The sequence below is a fragment of the Epargyreus clarus genome, unplaced genomic scaffold, assembly GCF_041222505.1.
Source record: "Epargyreus clarus isolate Ecla_fem2 unplaced genomic scaffold, WU_Ecla_fem_2.2 ptg000003l, whole genome shotgun sequence".
Lineage (NCBI taxonomy): Eukaryota > Metazoa > Arthropoda > Insecta > Lepidoptera > Hesperiidae > Epargyreus > Epargyreus clarus.
In genome coordinates, this window is record NW_027332211.1 from 17155375 (window position 1) to 17177505 (window position 22131).

Genomic DNA, 22131 nt, shown 5'->3' on the forward strand with positions numbered 1-22131 from the left:
AGTAACTCAGCATATTATTATTCCATCTGAAATCCTTCATGCGTAAAATAAGCGTTGAAGGTGATGGTCACTTAATCTTCGACAATGAAGGTTAATGGCCGGCTTTATTTGTTAACTAGATCTAAATAACTACATAAATATAGCCTTACTTTCAGATTTCTTTTTTCTGAGGTTATTTTGAGGTTATCGTGACGACATTATTTGTTTGTTCGCCTGCAACGCCTATCGTAACAGTTCGATAACAGTATCATTATTTGCAAATGTTTTATTTTTATTTCGATTACATTTTGTTGTATCGTGAATCATTTGTTAATTCAAGTGTTATTGCGTTTTCATTAATTACACTTACTTCAAATTCTAAGTCAGTCATGTGTTCTAGTTTCATCATGTTATTTTGAAATGCCTTTGTTTAAACTAATTTGAATTTCATTGTTTTCTAGAATTCTAGATTATATTGTAACTTACTCCTACGTGTTTCTTTTTGTATTAGTTACAAAAAATGGTCCTCGAGCCGGATGCGTTCCTAATTTCAAAATTGATCGTGGGATTCGAAATGCATCTGGAGCGACTCGGAAAAAAGGCAGCAGGTTGACTGCGCGTGAGGTCGCAACAAAGAAGTGTCGGCTGTCGGGGGCATCGGAGCAGAGGCTGCACGAGCGAGAGGCACGACGCCGGCGAGCCTCCTCGATTCATTCTCGATATCTCGCCCGCCACCGCCAGTGCCGCGCTAACTGTCGACGTTGATACTTGTCGCGCCACTCCTTCGCGGGAAATAAACTTGACGAAGTCCGTGTGATTTTTTAAAAGTTGAAAACAAACGAGTTCCTGTTTTAAATTTCGAATAACGAATTGTATAGTGTTGTGAAACAGTGCGTCGTTACGTACAAAACATCCTCCAGTCAACCGGACGCGTGGCGATAAAAACAAACTCTCGTCTCGTGTTCCGAATGGTCCCCTGCAATAATTAGTTTGGTAAAAGTGAGTGTGTGTGCTGTGGACGCTTGATGGTTCAATTAGGACTTGATTAGGCTTTTGTTTGTACGAGGCTTGTTCTGTACTGACAGTTCGTGTGAGCAATTCTTTGGGATCACAGATGCTGAAGTTGGTTAGTGTTTCTGTGCGCTTGTTTTAATGTTTTCTGTTGCTTATTATTAATCATATAATGCAAGTCCGCTTGAGTATCGATGAATATTAGTCAACGGTTAATCATCTTGTGGAAAGAATGAAGTGATCAATATTCTGAGGGTTTTACACTCTTTGTTTACGTACAAGATTTTATCATTGAGCGTAATTTCACACGCTTTAACCAATCATCATTTCATTGCTTCTAGCTGATAACATATGATTAGATATTTAAACAGTGATTAGATATCTAAATGAGAGTTAATGCAATACGCGATAAAGTGGCAGATATATTTAGATGGACGGAATGATATAAATGCCATTAGACTCTGTTTGCTGATCAAATAGATACCTATACTAAGAATCACGTCAGGTATTCTGAGGTAATCAAAGATCAAACATCGTCCTCCATTGAAGTGTTAATGCTTTATTTATCCGGTAACCTTCACAGCAATATGTACATAGAACTCAGATAAGAAACACATATGGCAAAACATTTTACCTTAAACAACGCCAAGGAGAATGCTTTTCATATCAAAATTTTTAATTATCAATTTTTATTTTATCACAATTAAGAATCTCTTAATACTTCCAATTTGCTACGCATAACATACTCCCGTAATTCTTGTTATTTTTAAATTAAAGATCATCAGAATATTTGTCATATCGCTGAAACACTTACCAGATACGTAATTTTTGTTCACAGAGACATTTAGATGATATTCTATGAAAGAGAAACTTCTAGCATTGTTAGCCTTACTTCAAAGTATTTCAATTGGAATAGAAGCAATAGTATCAAACGCATGTCTGCGTTCAGAGATGAAAGTGAGTTGGCTGGTTTCGCTCATGTTGCGTTAAGAATTTTACATGCATCATTGAATTTAATTCGATTTTGTCGTTATATTGCATCTATATCTTATAATAGATTTCAATCAAATTTGTTATACTTCACTTTCATTGGAACAATTATTTTCAATTTGTCAATTTTCTTCTCGTTAAAACGGTTATTTAAAAATAGGATTTTCTAGTTCTTGGTGATAAACATTAAGTATCATATCTTTATCATTATCCTCGTCGTTTTAATCTCTAATAATACCTTTATATTTTGTATAATGATTTTTCTATATCAATTGTATTAATAAAATGGGTTATGTATTACTAGTATTATCATCGCTGCAAATTTAATCGCTACCGAATGGGTATTATAAATTCGATACTCTCGACATGTGTTTGTTAATAGTCCATTACAATAACTTGTCGTGCGATTGTGTCATGGATTATTAAATATAACAAGTTTTGTCTCTCCGATTACTTATTACGACTAGGTAGACACGATACAATAGATAAGACCGATTAATTTGTAAATGATAATGGCATGTCAAAGAATGAAACACCTGCAGCTGATTATGCTCGTTCAATAAAAAGTGGACGGTGTGAATTAAAGAGGAATGTGAATAATAATGATAGCATCTCCGATCTGAAAACCGCAACGTCGTTAATTTTTCTCCGATGCGGCGGTTAAATTACTTTTAGCGGTATGAATGATTGGTTTCTTTCATGTCTGTGTCCTTATGGTTTATTCATTTTTTACTGTCGTTAATTCATGGCAGTGAACGCCTTAAGATAAGTGTCTTGTTTTTATAATTATCTCCTTGTCAATATTTAATGGCTTCCTGATTTTCATATTTGCAATATTTTGTTAGTGATCCTTTTTTAAACTTTCATGTTTCCTTTAGAGATTTTGTAATGCTGTTTATCGGAAGTGGATTATGATAAGCGCTGGGAAAGCTGGTTGGGAAATCCACAGCTACTTGTGTACAAGCTTTCATCGTAATCCACTCGAGCTGCTCCACTTACCCATATTCGTTTTCATGATTGCGTGTTGTCTCCAAATGGCCGTACATAACATGACCATTCTTCTTATTAGGGCGGACACTTCTAGAATGTTGCAGAGAAAAACAGTTTATTAGTAATTCACTACAGTTAATCAATTTATATTTTTTACTCAAATTGTTTATATACAGGTTGTATTAGAACAACAACTAAAATGAAAGCATATATTGTATATTTGTCAATGTCGTCGGTTTGTAGTGAATCAATTTCAAAATATTGACTTTACTTTTCAAGTATTTGATTTAATCTGAGCGTAAGTGGGTCATGTTTGTTTTCGCTGAAGACAGCGGGACTGAAATCTTGAATGCGGGAAAGTCCCTCCCAAATCGGGAAGTATGGTCACATTGCTTATGTATCGCTACATTAATCACGCCCCGGGCGATGCAATTTCTCCTGCTTTGTGATAAGTCTTGGTTCACGCATTATCCATCTATGCGCAAAGATTTGTGCAAAACTAGGCGCTTGGACGATTTGGACGTATGAAATTTGTAGAAAACGATGATTTTTAATGTAGTCTTCGTCAACTCTGTACTGTACCACTGCTGGATACGGGTCTCTTGTCAGTGAAAGGAAGGCTCCACTGCGCAGGCTAAGTGCGAATTGGTAGAGTCCACATGCTTCTTTAAATTATGTCCTTATTTAAGTTTGAGTTTATAAGTCACAAAAATTGTCACATTGCTGTTAATTATATTATCTTCTACATCGATGGGGGATTTCTTAGCATTAGATATATTTCCATAATTCACACAAATTAGATACGGTAAAATAATGTAATAAACACAAGGAAAAAGATTATATTCATATTATGCTAATAACAGTATGACGTCCATAGTGTGATCGCCTTCGTTTGATCAATCTTTTTCTTCGAAAATGGCTTCTGTATATCGCCTTGAACTCTGAAGCCTTACGTTGTCTTACGTGAGTATCTATTCTGCTAATCTACCTTAATCTTTTCTATACATTATCTACTTTATTGTCTATAAAATAACGATCTCGATTATTGCGATTCACAACATGATATACGTTATACGAGCATCGTGGTAAATGACCCTGTGTAATTTTTTGCCACTTAGTGTTATGCATGTTTTTTTATTTTATCTGATTCGGCTCAGGAACTGGGTTAAATGGCAACAACTACAAAACAACTGACGAGTCATCATATTATTTTTTAATTACAACGGGTCTTCTATCAAATTTGGTGTTTATTATAGATACAGAAAAAAGGCGAGAATTTTATAGTAATCATTTTTAACAAAAATTCATGAAATCAATCTGATAGATAACGTTTTGGTTATCAGAAAGATTCACAACTAAAACCTTGTGATCTCATATCAACTCTAACTTTGATTATGTGTATTTTTAGAACAAATCAAGAGTTTCCGTAAATCCCAAGCTTACGTTGTCCGATACGTCAACTGTGATTATTCTGTCCAATAAAGATTGCGAGAAGATTGAAGACAAGAAACAAAAACGTCATAAACTCGTGATGTAGAGTTCAATGAGATGATGGTGACAGTATGTAAGATAATAGTGTTCCAGATCGAATATTGATTGTAGATACAATCAAAGTCTCAAATACTGAAAAGGATTTGTTGAAAACCATATAAAATATTGATAGACACAACAAACAACAATACACAAGGTTCAATGTAGGGAGCCATAAGTCAAAAAATCAGGGCGGCAAAATTGCCCTGAAAAGTTATGTGTAATAATTAATTGTCGCTTTTTCGTTTAGAGTAACTTTTTTCGACGACCTATTCCTATAGAGAACGGCAAAGTTAATTTTTGCCCTGAGCAGGCAAATAACTAGATTGGGCTGTGCCGGCTGTGGTTCCCCACACAACAAACGAAAACTTAGAAACCTAGCTCTTATAGTTATACCAAATATATAAATAACTTATTGTACTTCTTAGAATTAATGACAGATTTATTTGATCGTCTTATTAAACACCATAAGTTGTTATGTGTAATTAAAATGTCAATGGGCTTGGACATGTTGTTTGGTTACGCCATCTATTGTTCCTTGCAAATAGGCTGCGACCACCTCCGTAAGGCTTTAAGTGTGTCGCAATGTGGCAGGTACACGAAGGTTTATAGGTACAATATATTTAACATAGGTACATTTTTGTCTAGGCACTATCTACACTCACATATTAGGGTTATTCCTGTGTAGACTACCATGGACACAAAAACACACAGACACCCATACCTAAAACAAATGTGGTCGTCAAAAGTGTGGATAGTTTGTTCCATGTGACCTATTTCTGCCTTATAATACAAGTATTAACCCTGCTTTGTTCCCGTATGAAAGGTGCGGTAAGGAAGACACGCTTACACGACGCGTTCCAATTTAGTCTGCAGGAGTAAAGCGTATCTGGTCGATTTCAGTTAGGGCTCCTATCCAAGTTGGGGTTGATCACATATGTTAATGGGCAGCAGCAGCCACATACGAGGTGGAATGCAAGGTCTTTTTTTACTTCTAAAGTATAACAAATATTTGATCCAATGACAACTTTACAAGGGATCAAAATGAAAAAATGAATGCTCTATATGAAAAATATCGCTATTTATAATATAAATAAGTAAAACGGCAGAATTATCTCAATTGTCACAGCGATTTGATAAAATTACACTAACATTTTTATACAAGTGGCTCTATTGTTAAAGATTCGTATTTTTGCCAATCGTGTAAGAAAGAGATCGGCATTTTTTCGTTCAATTCACCTTTTTATACTATTTAAAAAAGGTTCAATTGTTAATATTATTGAATGTTGTAACTAAGTGGTGTTGGATTTAGTTATAAAGCTGTCATTTTAAATTTATAACTCTTTGAATTGTGTAAAAATTTAAATCTCCGAGTTCAATTTTAGAACGTGACTATTTGACGTTTTGTCGTATGACATAATTGTCGCGTCATTGTGTCAAATATTTAGTGTTGTTGTTTGTTGTTACTATTCATTAAATTATGAGTCTAGCCTATTTAATAAATAATTATTATGTCACGTTTGCTAAGTAGAGACGTATTGTCAGGTTTATTCGCCACAGCTACTTATATATATTAGCCAATAACCATGTACTTGTTACGTTGCTTACTATATGTAGTGATATCTGAGTGATTTCTGAATCTATCCCAATCCAATGGGTTTCAATCCCAGGCTTTAGATTCAGCCTTTAGATGCGCTTATGATTTTGTTAGTTCTCGTATGTGCGACTTTGAAATGGATTATCACTCCTTTTAACTGTAAAAGAAAACATCACGAGGAGACTTAAACACATGACAGATTTTTGAAAAAAAAATCTCATAAGTGTGTAAAGTTTACCAATTTACACAAGGCCAGCGAGATGGGTTATGGTTATACCAAACTCTTCTAACTCTGACAGGGAAACCTTACTCTACTTTACTCTATGCCTTACGGTGGGACTAAAATGGGTTGACGATAAACGTTTTCTATAATTATAATGTAGTCCTAGCAAGGAATTTGGGCTCTGTACAAATTATTATTAACGAATTTACATTGTACGCATTTGGTGTTGTATTTCCTTACAATAGGATATCTTTTGTAATTAGGTCTTATTGGCGAAGATGGAAAGTGAAGATCAATTATGCTGACTTGCCAGGAAGCATAGTTGCACAATTCATAAATATGTTAATGTTTCACAATCTCAGATATATCCGATAAGCGTTACGTCACTGGTGTAATGGTGTTCTTAGCGTGGTTTCCGTTTATTTCTTGTTCTTTGAGGGAAATAGTATTCGTTACCTGCTTTGAGTTCTCACTAGTCTTGGGCGTAATAGTTCGCGACTGGGACCGCTCAATCTAGTTCGCGGCTCCTAAACGAACTAGGTCGCTCTTTTCGTTCGTTTGATCCCAGCAGCTTACCGAACAGTTTGAAACTGACGAACAGATGAGCTAAAAGAGCGGAATCTCTGTCTTTTTTTAATCAATTTGTAGATTTGAATTTTGTAGATTATGTGACAAGATTAAGGAATGCATGAATTAAAATGTTTGAGCACTAAAACACTTACTGATTCATATATAATATTCATAAAATATGACGACATTAGTTCGATTACCGCCATTTTTTTACTAGTTAAGTTAGGAGCTAACGAATTATGCAGCGGGAAATCGGAGATGTAGTTCGCGTAATTCGTCTGTGGGAGCGCTCTTCCGAACTAGTTCGTTCGCGAACTATACAAGACTAGTTCTCACATACCTACATCTAGAACAGCGGTAGCAACTAGACGCTCGGTGGTGCGTTCGTCAAATTCTGGAAATGCACACAATTGTACTACCCCGCTCTACTACTAACGTCCTTCAAATATTGACAGTTTTTTTGATAAATATAGGTATATATATTTTTTTATTTATAATATAGGAGTAGCAGACGAGCATCCAGTCCACCTGATGGTAAGTGGCTACTGGTACTTACAGATGTAATTAACCCCACATAAGATTAGATATTCCTACCTGAGGTCGGCCACAGATGCGCCGCTACCCTGAGGACTAAGCTGGAACGCCTCGGAAAAGCCTGTCTCCCTTACCACACCCTTCAAACCGGAACACAGCAGCGCCTAGCACAGTTATTAGGTAGAAATAAGTGTGGCGGTAGTGCCGCCGGGGTCGAACAACAAAGGGTTCTACCACCTTTCATTTTATTTATAACTAAACTGATGTGACCATCGACGTTGGTAATTCCAAATATGTTTCTTCATACAGTAAACGTGATTTGTTTTACAAAAATGTACTCCAAAGTGAGGTCAATTTTCTCATAATCTGCAAGTTTGTACATCTCTCTCTTATTTTCTACAATGTGTAAGTGAGAAACATATTGGAATTCAGCTAATTTGGAATACATTCTTTATTAAGACATGTTACACACAGTTCTTGTGCTCTTAAGATTTACTCATTTCCGATCTAGTTACGTACTCATCAATTAATTCTTGCATAAACATCATTACATTGGTTGCATCTTTCATTTTATTAATTAATCTCAAATTAGCTTTTGCCGCTAAGAATTTTGTTAATTCTGTATTAATTAAATAATCTGCCTAAAATGGTAACACTTTCACATCTAATTAATATGTTACATAAGCGTCGGAGGATAATTATTTTAGAAATTAATAGAAAGTGGGTATTTCCAAAATTCTACTTCCTATTTCTGGCTTCTTGAACTAATTATTTATTTTTTAGAATTTTGTCGAATATTTCAAGATTTTCCTAGGGTTGTGGGTAGTTAATCATTATTGGTGCTAAATAAAGATTTGTATTTCATAAGTATGCTCTCCCAATATTTTGCTCGTCATTGATTGAATATCCGTAATGATTGGAGGGTGCGGTAATGAACATAATTACACAAAGAGTTATCCCACTAGAGCCTAAGTGTATATTATGTAGAAATTAAGAACTATTAAGGATGGTGACACACATGACATTAAGATACCTACTGAAAGCCGTCTTAATGTAATGTAATAATTGGTTTACTGATTACGAAGCCAGGCGCGTTGTCTATGGCAAAGTCCCTTTTCAAGTGACACATAATCCAGTAAAGGGTTTGAAGGGCTGATAGACCGACTGCCGGCTCGTTAGCTACTTCCATCTCATAAAAATGTATAAGTACTCGTGGAACTCGGATAATCGTGCAATTTTGCTCTATTTGGACGTTACGCCATCTTACGGCAATTATACGCAGCGCAGCTGTGTCGGTCATACTGGTATTCGAATAACATAGTTAACATACCACCGTCCCGTTACTTAACATTGTTACAATGTTAACCTGCACATTAATAAGTTCATTTATAATTGTCGACAATGTTTACTGTCCTGCAGAGCGGGTCTCCTCTCAGAATTTGTGATTAATTTTGAAGATCAGAGATGCCTCGGATTCGAATCTCGAACTCCCGATTGAGTGAATTTTGGCCACTAGGATACCATTGCGTGTCACCTGTAGACGTCGCATATCTTTCAAAGCAGGATACACGACCGCCTAACAGTGTTATAAGGAAAAAATAGGTGTACTGATTGTATGATTCTGCCTCGATGGGTAAAACTTTAATCATGTTTTATAATGTTTTACTAAGTAGAGAACAATACATAGAGATTATCACATATATTGATAAAAAGTCAATCGTCTGTGGTAGAATACTGTCTATGTCAAACGGATCTATAAAATGTGAAGGAATTAAACGTAACGCAAGCTGAGAAATGATCTGTGACAGGGTCTAAACGTTATTGAGAAATTTTACTCAATGACTATGAAATTATTGTTAGGAAAAACATAGCACGTGTTTGTTTACGTAATATTGCTTACACAATTCCGCGGGAATTCGACCGGGTAATTGCTGATAAGGAGCTGATAACGAAACATACCTACTATTAAAAAAAATCAAAATATGTAAATGAAGTCAAAATGGGCAAATGGACTCATGTAGGTACCTATGTTTTAGTTACTTTGACTTTAAACATAATAATGAATCCTGAATTCATGCCCATAAAAATAATAGTTGTTGGGTTTTCGGAAAATTTGGTCTTATATTTTGTTGACAGGAAAATTTTTAAATTAGTCGCTTTATTATAGCTAAGAACCGTGTGACGACAGACCTGTATTTAGATATAGGTCTGTGCTTGTGACCTATTAGTAATAAACATAAAAAAAGTTCAGGAGAAGAATTATGTTTACACCGGGATTGTATATACGAGAATTTAAGAAGACACTGTTATACTAATTTATGTAATCGTATATCGAGATGGTCGCACGATGAAATCACGTCCAAATCCTGCTAAATTACCAAGTATAGGCAAGATTGAAGATTAAATGAATCAGCCACTGACATCATGCGTTCTGACCATCTCGCCGTAACCGCTCGGCCACGGACTTAGGCTTAGCAAGTAGCGACAAGCGACGCGAACAGAGGTTTGGCCGTCTTCGTGGTGTTCCGGACCGCGAAACGCTGTCGCCTGTCACTCAGCGAAGTTTCGGTTTCACTTTCGGTCATGTTTCGGCCATACCTTTCGGTTCAGCCGAAACACACTTTCGTAAATATTCGATTGCGTTCGGCTCGGCTCGTCAATGTACTAGACTAGAAGATTTCTAGTCTAGTACATTGACGTGCCTAAGAGTTCATTTTCGGTTTCGGTTTTCAGCTTACTTGTACCTGTAAACTATAATCGGTCACCAATAACTTTATTCTTTAAGTTTGTCGCTCCGCTTATAGCTGTCGCTTATCGCGGCAACCCCGTGGCCGAGCGGTAAAAGATTCTTGTTCGGCGCCACTTGTTAAACAAGAGATTTCTTTTATTACGCAATTTTTTTTTTGAAAATATTAGCTTGACTTGCTTTTTATATTTGCGGAATAAGAAGAAATATTTTAGTAAATCTATTATTACGTAATTTTTAGAAAATATACGTTTCGTTTGTCTTTTATTTTTGTGCGATAGTTAGACGGCCGTGAATACATTTTTTACAAGCTTTCATTTCTGTAACACTATGTTACTCTATTAACACTTACTTATCAATACTTATGATAATATGAATAAATAATATTTTAAACTTTCATTTTATTTAGTGTTTATCTAGGTTCTAAGAATGCTTGACGTAAATCAAAAAACCCGATTGTTTCAAAATATAGCCTACGTCACTCCTTCATTATTGGCGAATCCAACGACAAATCAATATGTTAAAATTCATTAAGCCGTTTAGGCTTTAGGGGCATACAAACACACATATGCTCGAAATCATTACTCCACAGTCGGGTGTTTAGTGCCTTATATTTTGTTTGTCAATCGATTTAATTTTTTGTTTTGGAAAACTCATAAAGTTTTCTCATCAATAAGGTATCAAGAAGGATAATGGCCGAACTATACTATTGATAAGTTAAAAATACATGATGATTGATGGTAAATATTTTTTTCCTTAGTATGTAGATGACTTTATAGTGATAATACCAATGTTATACGTAGGTTGGTATAGGCATAGGGTATAGGCTCTAATGTGCGAAACATTTCTGTAAGATCTTATATGTTTAGAACCTGAGTGATAGGTACACACGACGTTTTTCGTTTTGTTTAGAAAAATGAAAAATTCTAGTTGTTTAATCTATTACCCATGGCCTTGCACCATTCAAACATTTACTGCAGAGTTAAATTATTTAAACGACGCTATTTACGTTGTTTGAAGGTCTCTTACAAATGTTTGATTTTTAATTTACGTCATAATACCTTTCTTAGGTAGATTTTCTTATGTTTGTTGAAGATTTTTAGATAGAAGCTGTAATTGAACTGTTTACGTACAACTAACCAGAGACAATTATATTTCGTAGACCGTAGATAATAGATCATACGATTCTGCCATTTGCAATTTTGACCCAATTGAGATTCCAAATTGACATTTGATATTCTTATTATGAATTATTTATTTTTATTCAGTCCTAATTTGCACATAAATAAAATTATATAATATGATGTCAGTTAAGGAAAGGCCTTATTAGACGTTATATTCGGTAATGCAATGTTTGTAATATTTATTTATATAATTTTAAATTTTAAATATAGAATTCGGTTTTTATGTTCATGAATTGAGGCACAAAAATGATTCATAATTAAAACTACCATGACTGATAAATTGTTTGGGAATCGGAGATAATAATGAGAATCGGACCACTGTGCAAATACTTTGTAAGCACTTTTGCCATTGTCTTACGTCAATGGCTGATTCATGTATAGCATAATATTTAGGTTTTCTTGATAAATAACAACTTTTTTACCTTTTACGCATACTTATTATTTAGGTAATACGCACATCAAACGCAATTGCTAAATCTAAAACTAACGCTTTTGGATAAATAGTTTTTTATTCATTATTAGGTAATAGGTGTGTAGGTCATATATTTAATTAATATTTTTGTTTCTGTTTGTGAGAGTGTTTCTGCACGTTTAACTTGATTTTCTCGTCCCTCAAACCATAACACTATTATTAAGCACCTGAAAAGGTGTAAAAGTGGTAGTTGAGCCACGAAGATTCTACCGCTTTTACTGCATAGATGTCTGTAGATATTTTAGTAATGTTCGCTCGTCGTTTATTATGTAATGTGTATGGATAGGTCTAAGCGTGCGTGCTCGTTCACATTTGTTTTAAATGTAATATTTGTTTCTAGTAAGTACTTAATACATATATTACTATTATTATTAAATTTATGAAAGCTATTAACATTTTTATAGAGAACAATGTGTAAGTGTTAAGAAAGTGAAAAAGTGAACTTTCTACACTTGTTGCCCCATTCTAGGATTCATGTTATGGGTATCAGACCCAGGCCCACACACTCACACTCTCAGACCCAGTACACTCACACTCAGGCCCAGAAAAGAAATCTAAATACATCATTTATATGTCTGCCTGATCAGGGTTTAAACCCGGATGTCCCTTATATGTACGGGAGTTCCGGGTCTTCATAGATTAAATGATGTAAAAAAACATCATTATTAATATTTAATGCCATATTGTCATGGTTAATACAGAATTGCGTATCAATTTCCATAAATTACGGAATTGCCGATTAGCATCTCATAATTATAAATAAGTATTAGGTAGGTTTTCCCAAAAAGTTCTGTTTTGTAGAAAACCCAAATCAGAATATGGAAGTATCATTATAATATTATGATAATAAGTAATTTATAAATTATAATATTAATTTGAAGTTCAGGCCTTCCAGATTTTGTAGGAAGATATAGAATGAAACACGGCAGAAGTAGTTTGGTTTGATCATAGAGATTCCACCGCCAAATCTATTTCTACCGTAGCTCTTGCGTCGGCATACTAATCCTTAAGGAGTATAAACTCGTAACTCCTTTCAGATTTTTTTTAAAATCCTTATAGTTTCCGATTTGGAAGGCCTGAAGGCCTATTTGAAAAATTCACCCTGTATACACAAATATATTAATAAAATAAATAAATATATTCATAATAAAATATATTCACCCTGTATACACATACGCTCATAAAAACATTACCCTCCGTAGTAAGAAATGGAAAGTATGTAACGCAACGAACAATTTATTTAAAACTATATATTTCTGGATAAGACAAGATGACCGTGAAGTGAAATTATTAAAGTTGCAAATTACATGGAATGCGGTCTCGGTAGTCTGTTTTCGACCTCGTTTAGCCAATGGTGTGCTCAGGCCCGATAACGAGGTGTGGCGCGGCCTTATAAGGACATTCCTTATCTGTTTTTTGATATTTGGAATAAGTTTATTACTATTTAGCTTAGGATGCTGGATGGAAGGTCCATAGTTTTCTCACTATTTACTTAGTATAAATACTTCTGTACCCTTACCACATGAGTTTTTACGTTTTGACAAATATGACTGTTTTGGTATTTGTTTACGTATTTGCCCATACAAATTACAATCAGTGCCCCTAGCGGATTGTATCAGAACTATAGTGTCAGTAACGTAACATTAAATGTCTAAATTGACAAAATGGCGCTTTATGTTTTCTCTTATTTTTGCGAACATGTGAGGCAGACAAAAAGACTCGAGCACTTACTTATTGTTACGTTTACTCAGTCTACTGAAGCAAACGGAACAGAATAATGGATTGAGTAAACGTAACGTAAAATTGGGAGATGTTTTGAAAACTCATGGTAAGGGTACTGGTACCATATTTTCAGAATTCTTTCGACGGCTGGCGTAGTGGCTGACGTAACTATATTTCTTTTGAATATCTTCCGCATTGGTCTACTTTTATAATACAACAAACATACTATAAACACTTATGTATTTTTGGTGGCGGCCTAATTATATACTTAGATTAATCTTTATAATTGCTGGACAGGTATTGATTTGTTTCACTGACACTCAAAAAAATTTAAATAATGATTTTTTTTTCAATTTAGATTTTAAAACGTCTCTCCATCCCATTTTCCCTTAAGCCAGTTATTCATGATCAATCCATTTAATTCTTCCTATCAAAGATCAAAATGTGATATTTCCTAGACAAAAATCGTCGATCTTTGTAGGCAAAGCATTAGATAGACTGATTATCGATAACCACCGAGGTGAGTATCGCTAGCAACTTACTAAATATAACATCAACATATTATGAATGGGCCAAGCAGGTTACTTGAACCATAAAGCAGCTTTATCCGCTTGCTTTCTTATCTAGGACGCGAGCGTGTTGAGCTGCAGCAATTACAGCGCTGCATGTCGCAAAGCCGTATTGTCCCTTGTTCTGAACGATGATTTTTAGGGATGTACAAAAAGGTCTTTTAGAAAATAAATTTAATTTCGATGTTTTGGAAATATCAGTTAAAAACAACACGTTTAAAAGTTATTCTGTGTCCCATGTGGTTTAAGTTAAAAATAACTCAATTTTATAAATATTTTAGTAAACTATCTCAGTAAAGTATAGTCTTTTTTTTTGAGAACACACTTAGTTTACTTGTCCAAACCACACAATTTATATATAACTAAAATTAAGGTCATTGATTATTTTTCCACATAAAGGTATTTTATCATCGGCACAACCCTAATAGTCCAAATGAGTTATTTCGTAAATCAACGTACGGTCGCCTATGCTTTGTTTACGATTATCTCCGTCCTTTGTCTGCCATTTGCTAATGGTTACCCGAAATCTCGTTATGATTACCCATTGTTTACTTTGTGGTCCAGTGCACGCAGTTTACAAGTAAATAGATATTTTTTTAGTAAAAAACGAGCATCCATTTGGTATGTGTCAACTCTTGCTCAAGGACAACAACACTCAGTTGATAGTAAGTGGCTACTGCCGCCTATGGACATCTGTAATCAACCCCAGATAGGATTAAATATTCCTACCTAAGGTCGGCCACAGATGCGCCGCTACCCCTGAGGACTAAGCTGGAACGCCTCGGAAAAGTCTGTCTCCCTTACCACACCCTTCAAACCAGAACACAGCAGCGCCTAACACTGCTGTTATAAGGTAGAAATAGGTGTGGCGGTGGTGCCGCCGGAGTCGAACCACAAAGGGTTCTACCACCTTAGTGATAAGGGTTATTCACCCTTAACATTTATTTATTTATATGGCAACACAATGTCTGCCGGCAATCTATGAATCGACGCAGGCCTTCAATATGAGGCTCAAATCGATGCTTTGTTATTTTTAGAACATTTGTTATTAAGGTATACAAGTATGCCAACGACTACCTTATTGAGGTATTTATCTTCTAAAGTTTCATGGAGGAAGCCACTAACACGGTTTTCTAACACAGAATTGCACTAAAAGCCTCGGTGCTATATTCGCAAAAACACTTACCGAGTGAAAATAAGAAATTACCTTACGGTTCTTGATTCGCCATTTCCGTGAAACCAGGTCGACCATTTGTTTTTGGGTGCGATAATGTGAAGCCAAATTGAGGCCTAATTAGCACTTTGAACCGCTGTACTTAATTGCAACTTTGATAAAATTGCTTTCAAAATCGCATGATGCGTGGTGGATCACTCATATTGGTAATGGAATGAAGAGTTTGGATTTCTGCTTTGTACGTTTATGTTTTTGTTTATGTGTGACTTATCGCGATAGGATTATTTAGGTCCAACTCCATATTTACAAGGTTCCACTTAAAGTCAATCACAGGTCAGTTGCCACTAGTGACGACTAAGACACTTTTCCACCGAAACCTACTCGACGCTCGTGTGTTGACGTAATAAAACTATTTCTTGATCTAATTTACAACTTTTTTATTCCTGCGCAAAATATAACACTAACATCAAGAACGTTCTTTTTTAATATGCTTACTTATATGTACAATCGTACCAGCCAGTTTCTACATAGAAGAATAAGAACTTAATGTTATAAAAATAACTTATCATGAAAATAACACTAGTAAAATACTAATAATAAAATAATTTGAAGGTGGTAGAACGTTTTGTGGTTCGACTCCGGCGGCACCATCGCCACACCTAATTCTGCCTCATAACAGTGTGTTAAGCGATGCTGTGTTCTGGTTTGAAGGGTGTGGTAAGGGATTCATACTTTTCCGAGGCGTTCCAGCTTAGTTATCAGGGGTAGAGCGCATATGTGGCCGACCTCAGGTAGGAATATATAATCCTATCTGGGATTGAATACACATGTCCATGTGGTCCATCAGATGGACTGCATGCTCGTCTGCTACTCCTATAACATAAAAAATCTATACACAAGATTTCAAACACAAGCAAGTCTGTAATAAGGTTGTCTTTCCAGGAGTCCCCTGAGATCCGGATGGCGCTGCCGCTGCCGCCGCGAGCGCCCGACCCTGCTGCGCTGGCTGCGTACTGGGCAGAGTATGAAGACCTCTACCGTCAGATCACCACCGCTCACCACAATGAAGATGAAGACAACCATTATGAAGGTTAGTGCCTAAACTTAAAGAAACGTGTAATAGCTGTCCATTTGACGTTAAATGTTCATTGTAATTCATGGACAGGTCTACCACCGAATCGAAACCGATCTGTGGTAACAAATATGCGATTATTTTATATAAGTACCTATATAATTTATATCGGCATAGTACTTTTTGACGAACGAAGATATCACACCACGTAATTTTATGATCATTTTTTAAAATTTTGCTTGTAAAGGAGATGTTTCAAAATGTATGGGCTCCCGGCCACCTTTAGTACACTATACTGAAAACTAAGAAAACATGCAAAGAACAATTCGTAGGGGTTCATTTTCTTCAAATCATGTCCGTTTTATTGTTTAAAAACAATAATTTACATTTAAACTTGCAACACAACAGTGGAAAATCATCATGGCGGTAGTGATTACCGTAATAATGTCATCTGTCATTCTATTTTAACTTACTATATACATTACTGTTAAATATATTTTTACGCAAATGGGCGTAGATCTATAAATATTGTATTGTATGTATTGAGATACAATACCTATATTTGATAAACATTAATTATATTTACTTTCATAACTCTTGACTTAAAACAAACATACCAAAATATGTACTTCAATAACAATTTATTTTAGTTAAAACATTTAAGTGTGTAAATAAAACAACTTTCAGTACACATCTAGATAATATTTTATTTATTCTTCACTTAGATACGTTATTTATTCATTTTCAATATCTTCTCTTATAAATATTTTTATCCGATCATGTAGCAGGTTCTGTAATATCCTGTGACGAGCTCAGCCCAAACATCAAACAATGGTCATAATGTGAGCGCAGCTACCTACTAGTACGGTTTGTTGCCCAGCGATGCAGTTGCAATAATAACTGATTATTTTGTCATCCCAAGAATGTCCTTGTCTTGCTATTGTAATTATCTAAAAAAAAGAGAAATGTAAAAAGATTAGCTTCTCTAGTTTAAAATTATTAACGATTATTTCACGATCAATACAACTAACTGATATATATTTTACCTGATGATATTGAATCCTTGTCAACACAATCCACAGCGGTCGCACGAAAATCACAAGAGTCCATAAAACATAAGCTGGGTAAACAAGTAAGTTAGAATCAGTCCAAAATCGTAAGCAGCACAGAGCAGAAACGTATTCAGGGTTGAAATGGAATCTTCTCATCAGTACTTATTTATTCAACGTTTACATTGGATTCCACTATTATATAATTATGTATATATCCACTTTTACACATATCAAATTGACAACTTCTTCTTTTTTAATTTGACATGTCACTTACATCTATAAAACCTGATACTATTTAAAAGGAGGTTTTGTTATAATTATTATAAATAATTAATTAAATTCAGAAACAATGACGGGATACCCAAAACAAAAGCCAGGTTGTAAAGTACTAAGGTAACAATAACTTTACGACAAAAACAGCGAAATACAGAATTACCGACACCCAAAGAGTATAGTAACCTATGTGTGGGGTACACATAGGTTCCCTGACCGACATCGACAGTTTTGAAAACTTGACACTGACAGTATTCCGCCATCCTTAATCCTTAATCCTTAATAATATTATAAATCTGAAAGTAACTCTGTCTGTCTGTCTGTCTGTCTGTCTGTCTGGTTGTCTTTTCTTCAGGCCTAAACCACTGGACCGATTTTAATGAAATTTTGTACAAAGATAGTCTGAGACCCGAGAAAGAACATAGGATAATTTTTATTCCTGAAATCCCACGGGAACTGGGGATGGCGATCTAAGATCGATTAATCGGAGAATCGATCTTTTGGACCAAAAAATCGATTATATTCATATCATAATCCATTATATGTCATATTATTTTCTTTTAAACGCGGGCGAAGCCGCGGGCAAAAACTAGTATTTAATATTTCAATGTGGAATGCTTATTTTAAATATTTTTAAACAGGAATACTTTAGGTTATCAAAATATATGTGTATTTTTCTTCAATTATACAAATTATTCGTGTTTTTTAGATATAGTGTACATCAGATGGCCGAAAATGAAACATCTCCTTTACTAGCAGATTAAGTTATTTTCCCAACCATTACTACAGACAGGAGTGTACCATCTTTATTCATACTAGGATTTAAATGTCCTTAGGTAGAACAATAAATATGCAATAATTTTATTTACTTTTGCAAAAGTACTACTTTTTAAAAAAACGACGATGTCACACGTAATTTTATCTATTTTATTATTTTTAGATTACATCAAATTCAATGGCCAAGTCTACGTATGAGAACTGTACAAAATATATATTTCATCTTAATGTAACACACTCTAAGTACGAAGGCCATTTGTAATGTCGAGGTTTATTAAATATAATTAGCAATAAAATATTTTTACGACTTAAAAATATAAATTACCGGTTTAATTCTCCAAATTAAATAATTATTGCGTTTGTTTCATTTATCGTAACGTAATATGTTTGCAAAAACAAGAATATCAACTGCGTAAATAAATCGCGTATTCTGCCCAGAAAAAATGAAATTAAGGACGTTAGTTTAATTTAAAAAAAAAGATGTTTGCAGTATCACTGGTGCTACCAAGACGAATCTAAAGATATTACATCATTATAATATGTAATTCTTTCCATTACGAGGGCGAAGATTTTCCGACGACTATGAGAAGGCCGCCATTTGTAGAGAAAATTTAAGATTTTTTAATAGGTTAAAAGCTTTATACCTATTCACGGTATGAAAAATGCATCTAAATCGAGGGAGAGAGTATTGAAAAATAAAAAAGATATTGACTTATCTTTCAATAGGGGGTTGATAAGTTCGCGGTCTAAGGCACTTACTCGTACAATGCTCAAAAACCTTTTCTGGTACAGTTTGCTAAAATGTAGCATTCACACCGTACCCAATTTAATTTATCGTATTCAAATAGTACATTTATAGATGCAATTGCAATAAAAATATTAGTTCATCGGCAAGTATTATGTAAGCAATTAATTATAGATTTGCTAATCGATCACGTAACGATGATCGAGTGTCGAAATTAGACGAGGGATAGATCGCTCGACTTGAAATAGTCTCAAGTGTATGCAATGTGAATGACAGATGCGCTAAGTTGTTTATCATGTCTTTGGCGAAGATATTCCATAGATAAGAGTATTAAATGCTATAGAATATCACGTGCATTGGACTGTGGAATATAAGTCGGTTAAGTAAGGGTAGGTAGAGATCTAGGTTAGAGTTTGAGATGTAAAAGTTTAAAATAATGAGATAAATCGCGTCTCATGATGTTTAATTTTCTAATTTTTAAACAAGAATACTTAATTCTTTTTGATAAATGAGACTTGTATCTGGATTTTAATTGTTACCTCGGATTACTAGTAAAATGCCTATAAAGATGAAAGTTGCACAAGCGCTTAATAAGTTTAAAACGAATTATTATTTTGAGTTGATTTTGTTTAAATCTAGTTGTCTTTGACATTCCTGTTTCCGGTTTCGCTCTAATCCAGAATTTTCCGACTTCATCTACTAATATTAAACCACATCTGCCATTCCATCTTCATTGGGAAATTGTTAAGTAAACATTAAAATTTCTACGATATTTTACTTATTTCATAGACCAAACCATTCTGCAATATAGGCACTTAACTCGTATATTTCTTTACTTCACTGTATAAACATATTGTCATTTAAACTATGTTTACTTTAAAGTTATGACAACATGTCCGTTTGAAGAGGCATTCGTAATGCAAATAACAACGGGTTTGATAATTTCTGAGACCCACGGCAAATAGTTGTAATCCCAAATTGATGCCATACATGGGCAAGGTCTCATATATGAATTATTTGTACGTGTCAGACGAAATCTAAAAAATCTCGTCTTCAAAAATGCGAAATTCACTTTTTATCATATTTGAATAACATATGGTCTAAATATTATAACTGCATTACAGAAAAAAATCTATACGTTTTAGTTTTCAAATTAATCAGTCAGTATAACGACGGATTTGAAATGCGCTCATAGTAAATAACGTTTGTGAATAACTTGAAATGGCTGCCTTGTAAGGTTTGGTATTTGTTAAATCCGAGTTGTCCTACGACTATGACGATCTATTCCTACAATGTATATTGACAGGCACGGCCCGTTTCCACGCGGTCTTGTACTCAGTCTTGAAAATGTTACATAAACCAAATAGAAAACTCATTACACCGTTTCACTGTTGGGCTAAAAAAATACTTGAGTACCTATCATTATAAAATAATGATAAGAGTTTAAGCTTCGCTTGGTAACGGGTTTAAATACAATAGCTATACGATAGAAAGATAATATTGTATGCTTATTCAAACAAAGATAAATGGTGTATGTGCTACATAGATATAAAATTATAATAATGTAGTTAAGTGCAGTCACATTACACTGATTATGTATATAGCACAATAATAGCTGGTTTTTGATAATTAACGTGACTTTTGAATACTTATTCTACATTTTTTTTTATATTTTTGAAATATTCAGTCTTTCTTTGAGTTCTATAATGGCATCTGATATTTGCAATGTCTATTATAAAGGATATGTGATAAATGAATTGATAAAGATGTATCATTGTAAACGTCGATGACTGTGTAAGAAAATATTGTATTTATGGAATCCCTTCTAAGCGTTTTAACTGTAGTAAGAAGCCGTTAGTGAAACGTAAAAAAAATGTAACGGTGGTAAAAATGCAACGCAAGGATATGAATTACTAGAAACCACGCCAAACCGGTATCTTGCTATGATTCTTAGAAATTAACTGTGTTTAATGCCGACACTTTTTATTTTATGTAACATAGTTTGTGAAATAGTTGCGAGCTCGTTTCTACGTATGCAATGTATATGCTGTGACGCATCAAGTGTCAGTCGCATAGAAATTTGTTGGCGCTGTTATGTTCAGGTGGTGATGAATGTGGGAGAACCCTTTGAGGTTCAACTCCGGCGGCACCACCGCCACACCAATTTATAGTAGTGTTAAGCGCTGCTGTGTTCTGTTTTGAAGGATGTGGTAAGGGAGACATACATTTTCGACGCTTTCCAGCTTAGTTCTTAGAGGTAGCGGTGTATCTGTGGCCGAACTCAGGTAGGAATATGTAATCCTATCTGGGGTTCGTTACAGATGTCCATTGTCCATTGGCGGCAGTAGCCACTTACCATTAGGTGGACTGCGTGCTTGTCTGCTACTCCTATATTATTAAAAAAATGTCTTTATATACTCACAAGCCATCATATGAACTTATTCATGTTCTTTTGCTATTTCTATTAGATAAGATTATTATTATTACGTTACAATCCGTGTGATTAAAATGCTGCGATTATTTTAAGGAAATGTTGCAATAACCGTATTAGTTTGCTTTCCTATTCACTTCGTCCTACTAACATTTACGAATGGGTAGTTACATAATATAAGGGTGAAAGGGTTCATGTTTATAAAGGTTAGAGTATTACATTCGATAGGCTTTTAGATATGGGACATATACAATGTAGGTAAAATCTGTTGGTGATATAAATTCATATTATTATGTTAACTCGCGTATAAAATAAAATACATGGTATTTTTCGCGAAAGTCAATTTTAATGTTGGTCCTTTCTTTTTCATGACTTGAGAAGACTGGAAGATGATAAAATGATTGACGAGATACGAAATACGAAAGTGAGTTTGTTTGTTTGTTTCCTACACCTTTACTACCTAACCGATTTTTTCTGATATTTTGGGACG

General features: G+C 34.5%; 1 protein-coding gene across 1 annotated transcript in view; it reads left to right on the top strand.

The window, feature by feature from the left end:
* Positions 1-552: 552 nt before the first annotated feature.
* The window catches only part of conu (Rho GTPase-activating protein conundrum), an 81434-nt gene continuing 59855 nt past the window's right edge, over positions 553-22131 (top strand). The window contains exons 1-2 of the mRNA XM_073091664.1: positions 553-1105; positions 16234-16381. Coding sequence (XP_072947765.1) covers positions 1094-1105; positions 16234-16381 — 160 coding nt within the window. The 5' untranslated portion in view covers positions 553-1093. The remainder of the gene's footprint in view (positions 1106-16233; positions 16382-22131) is intronic.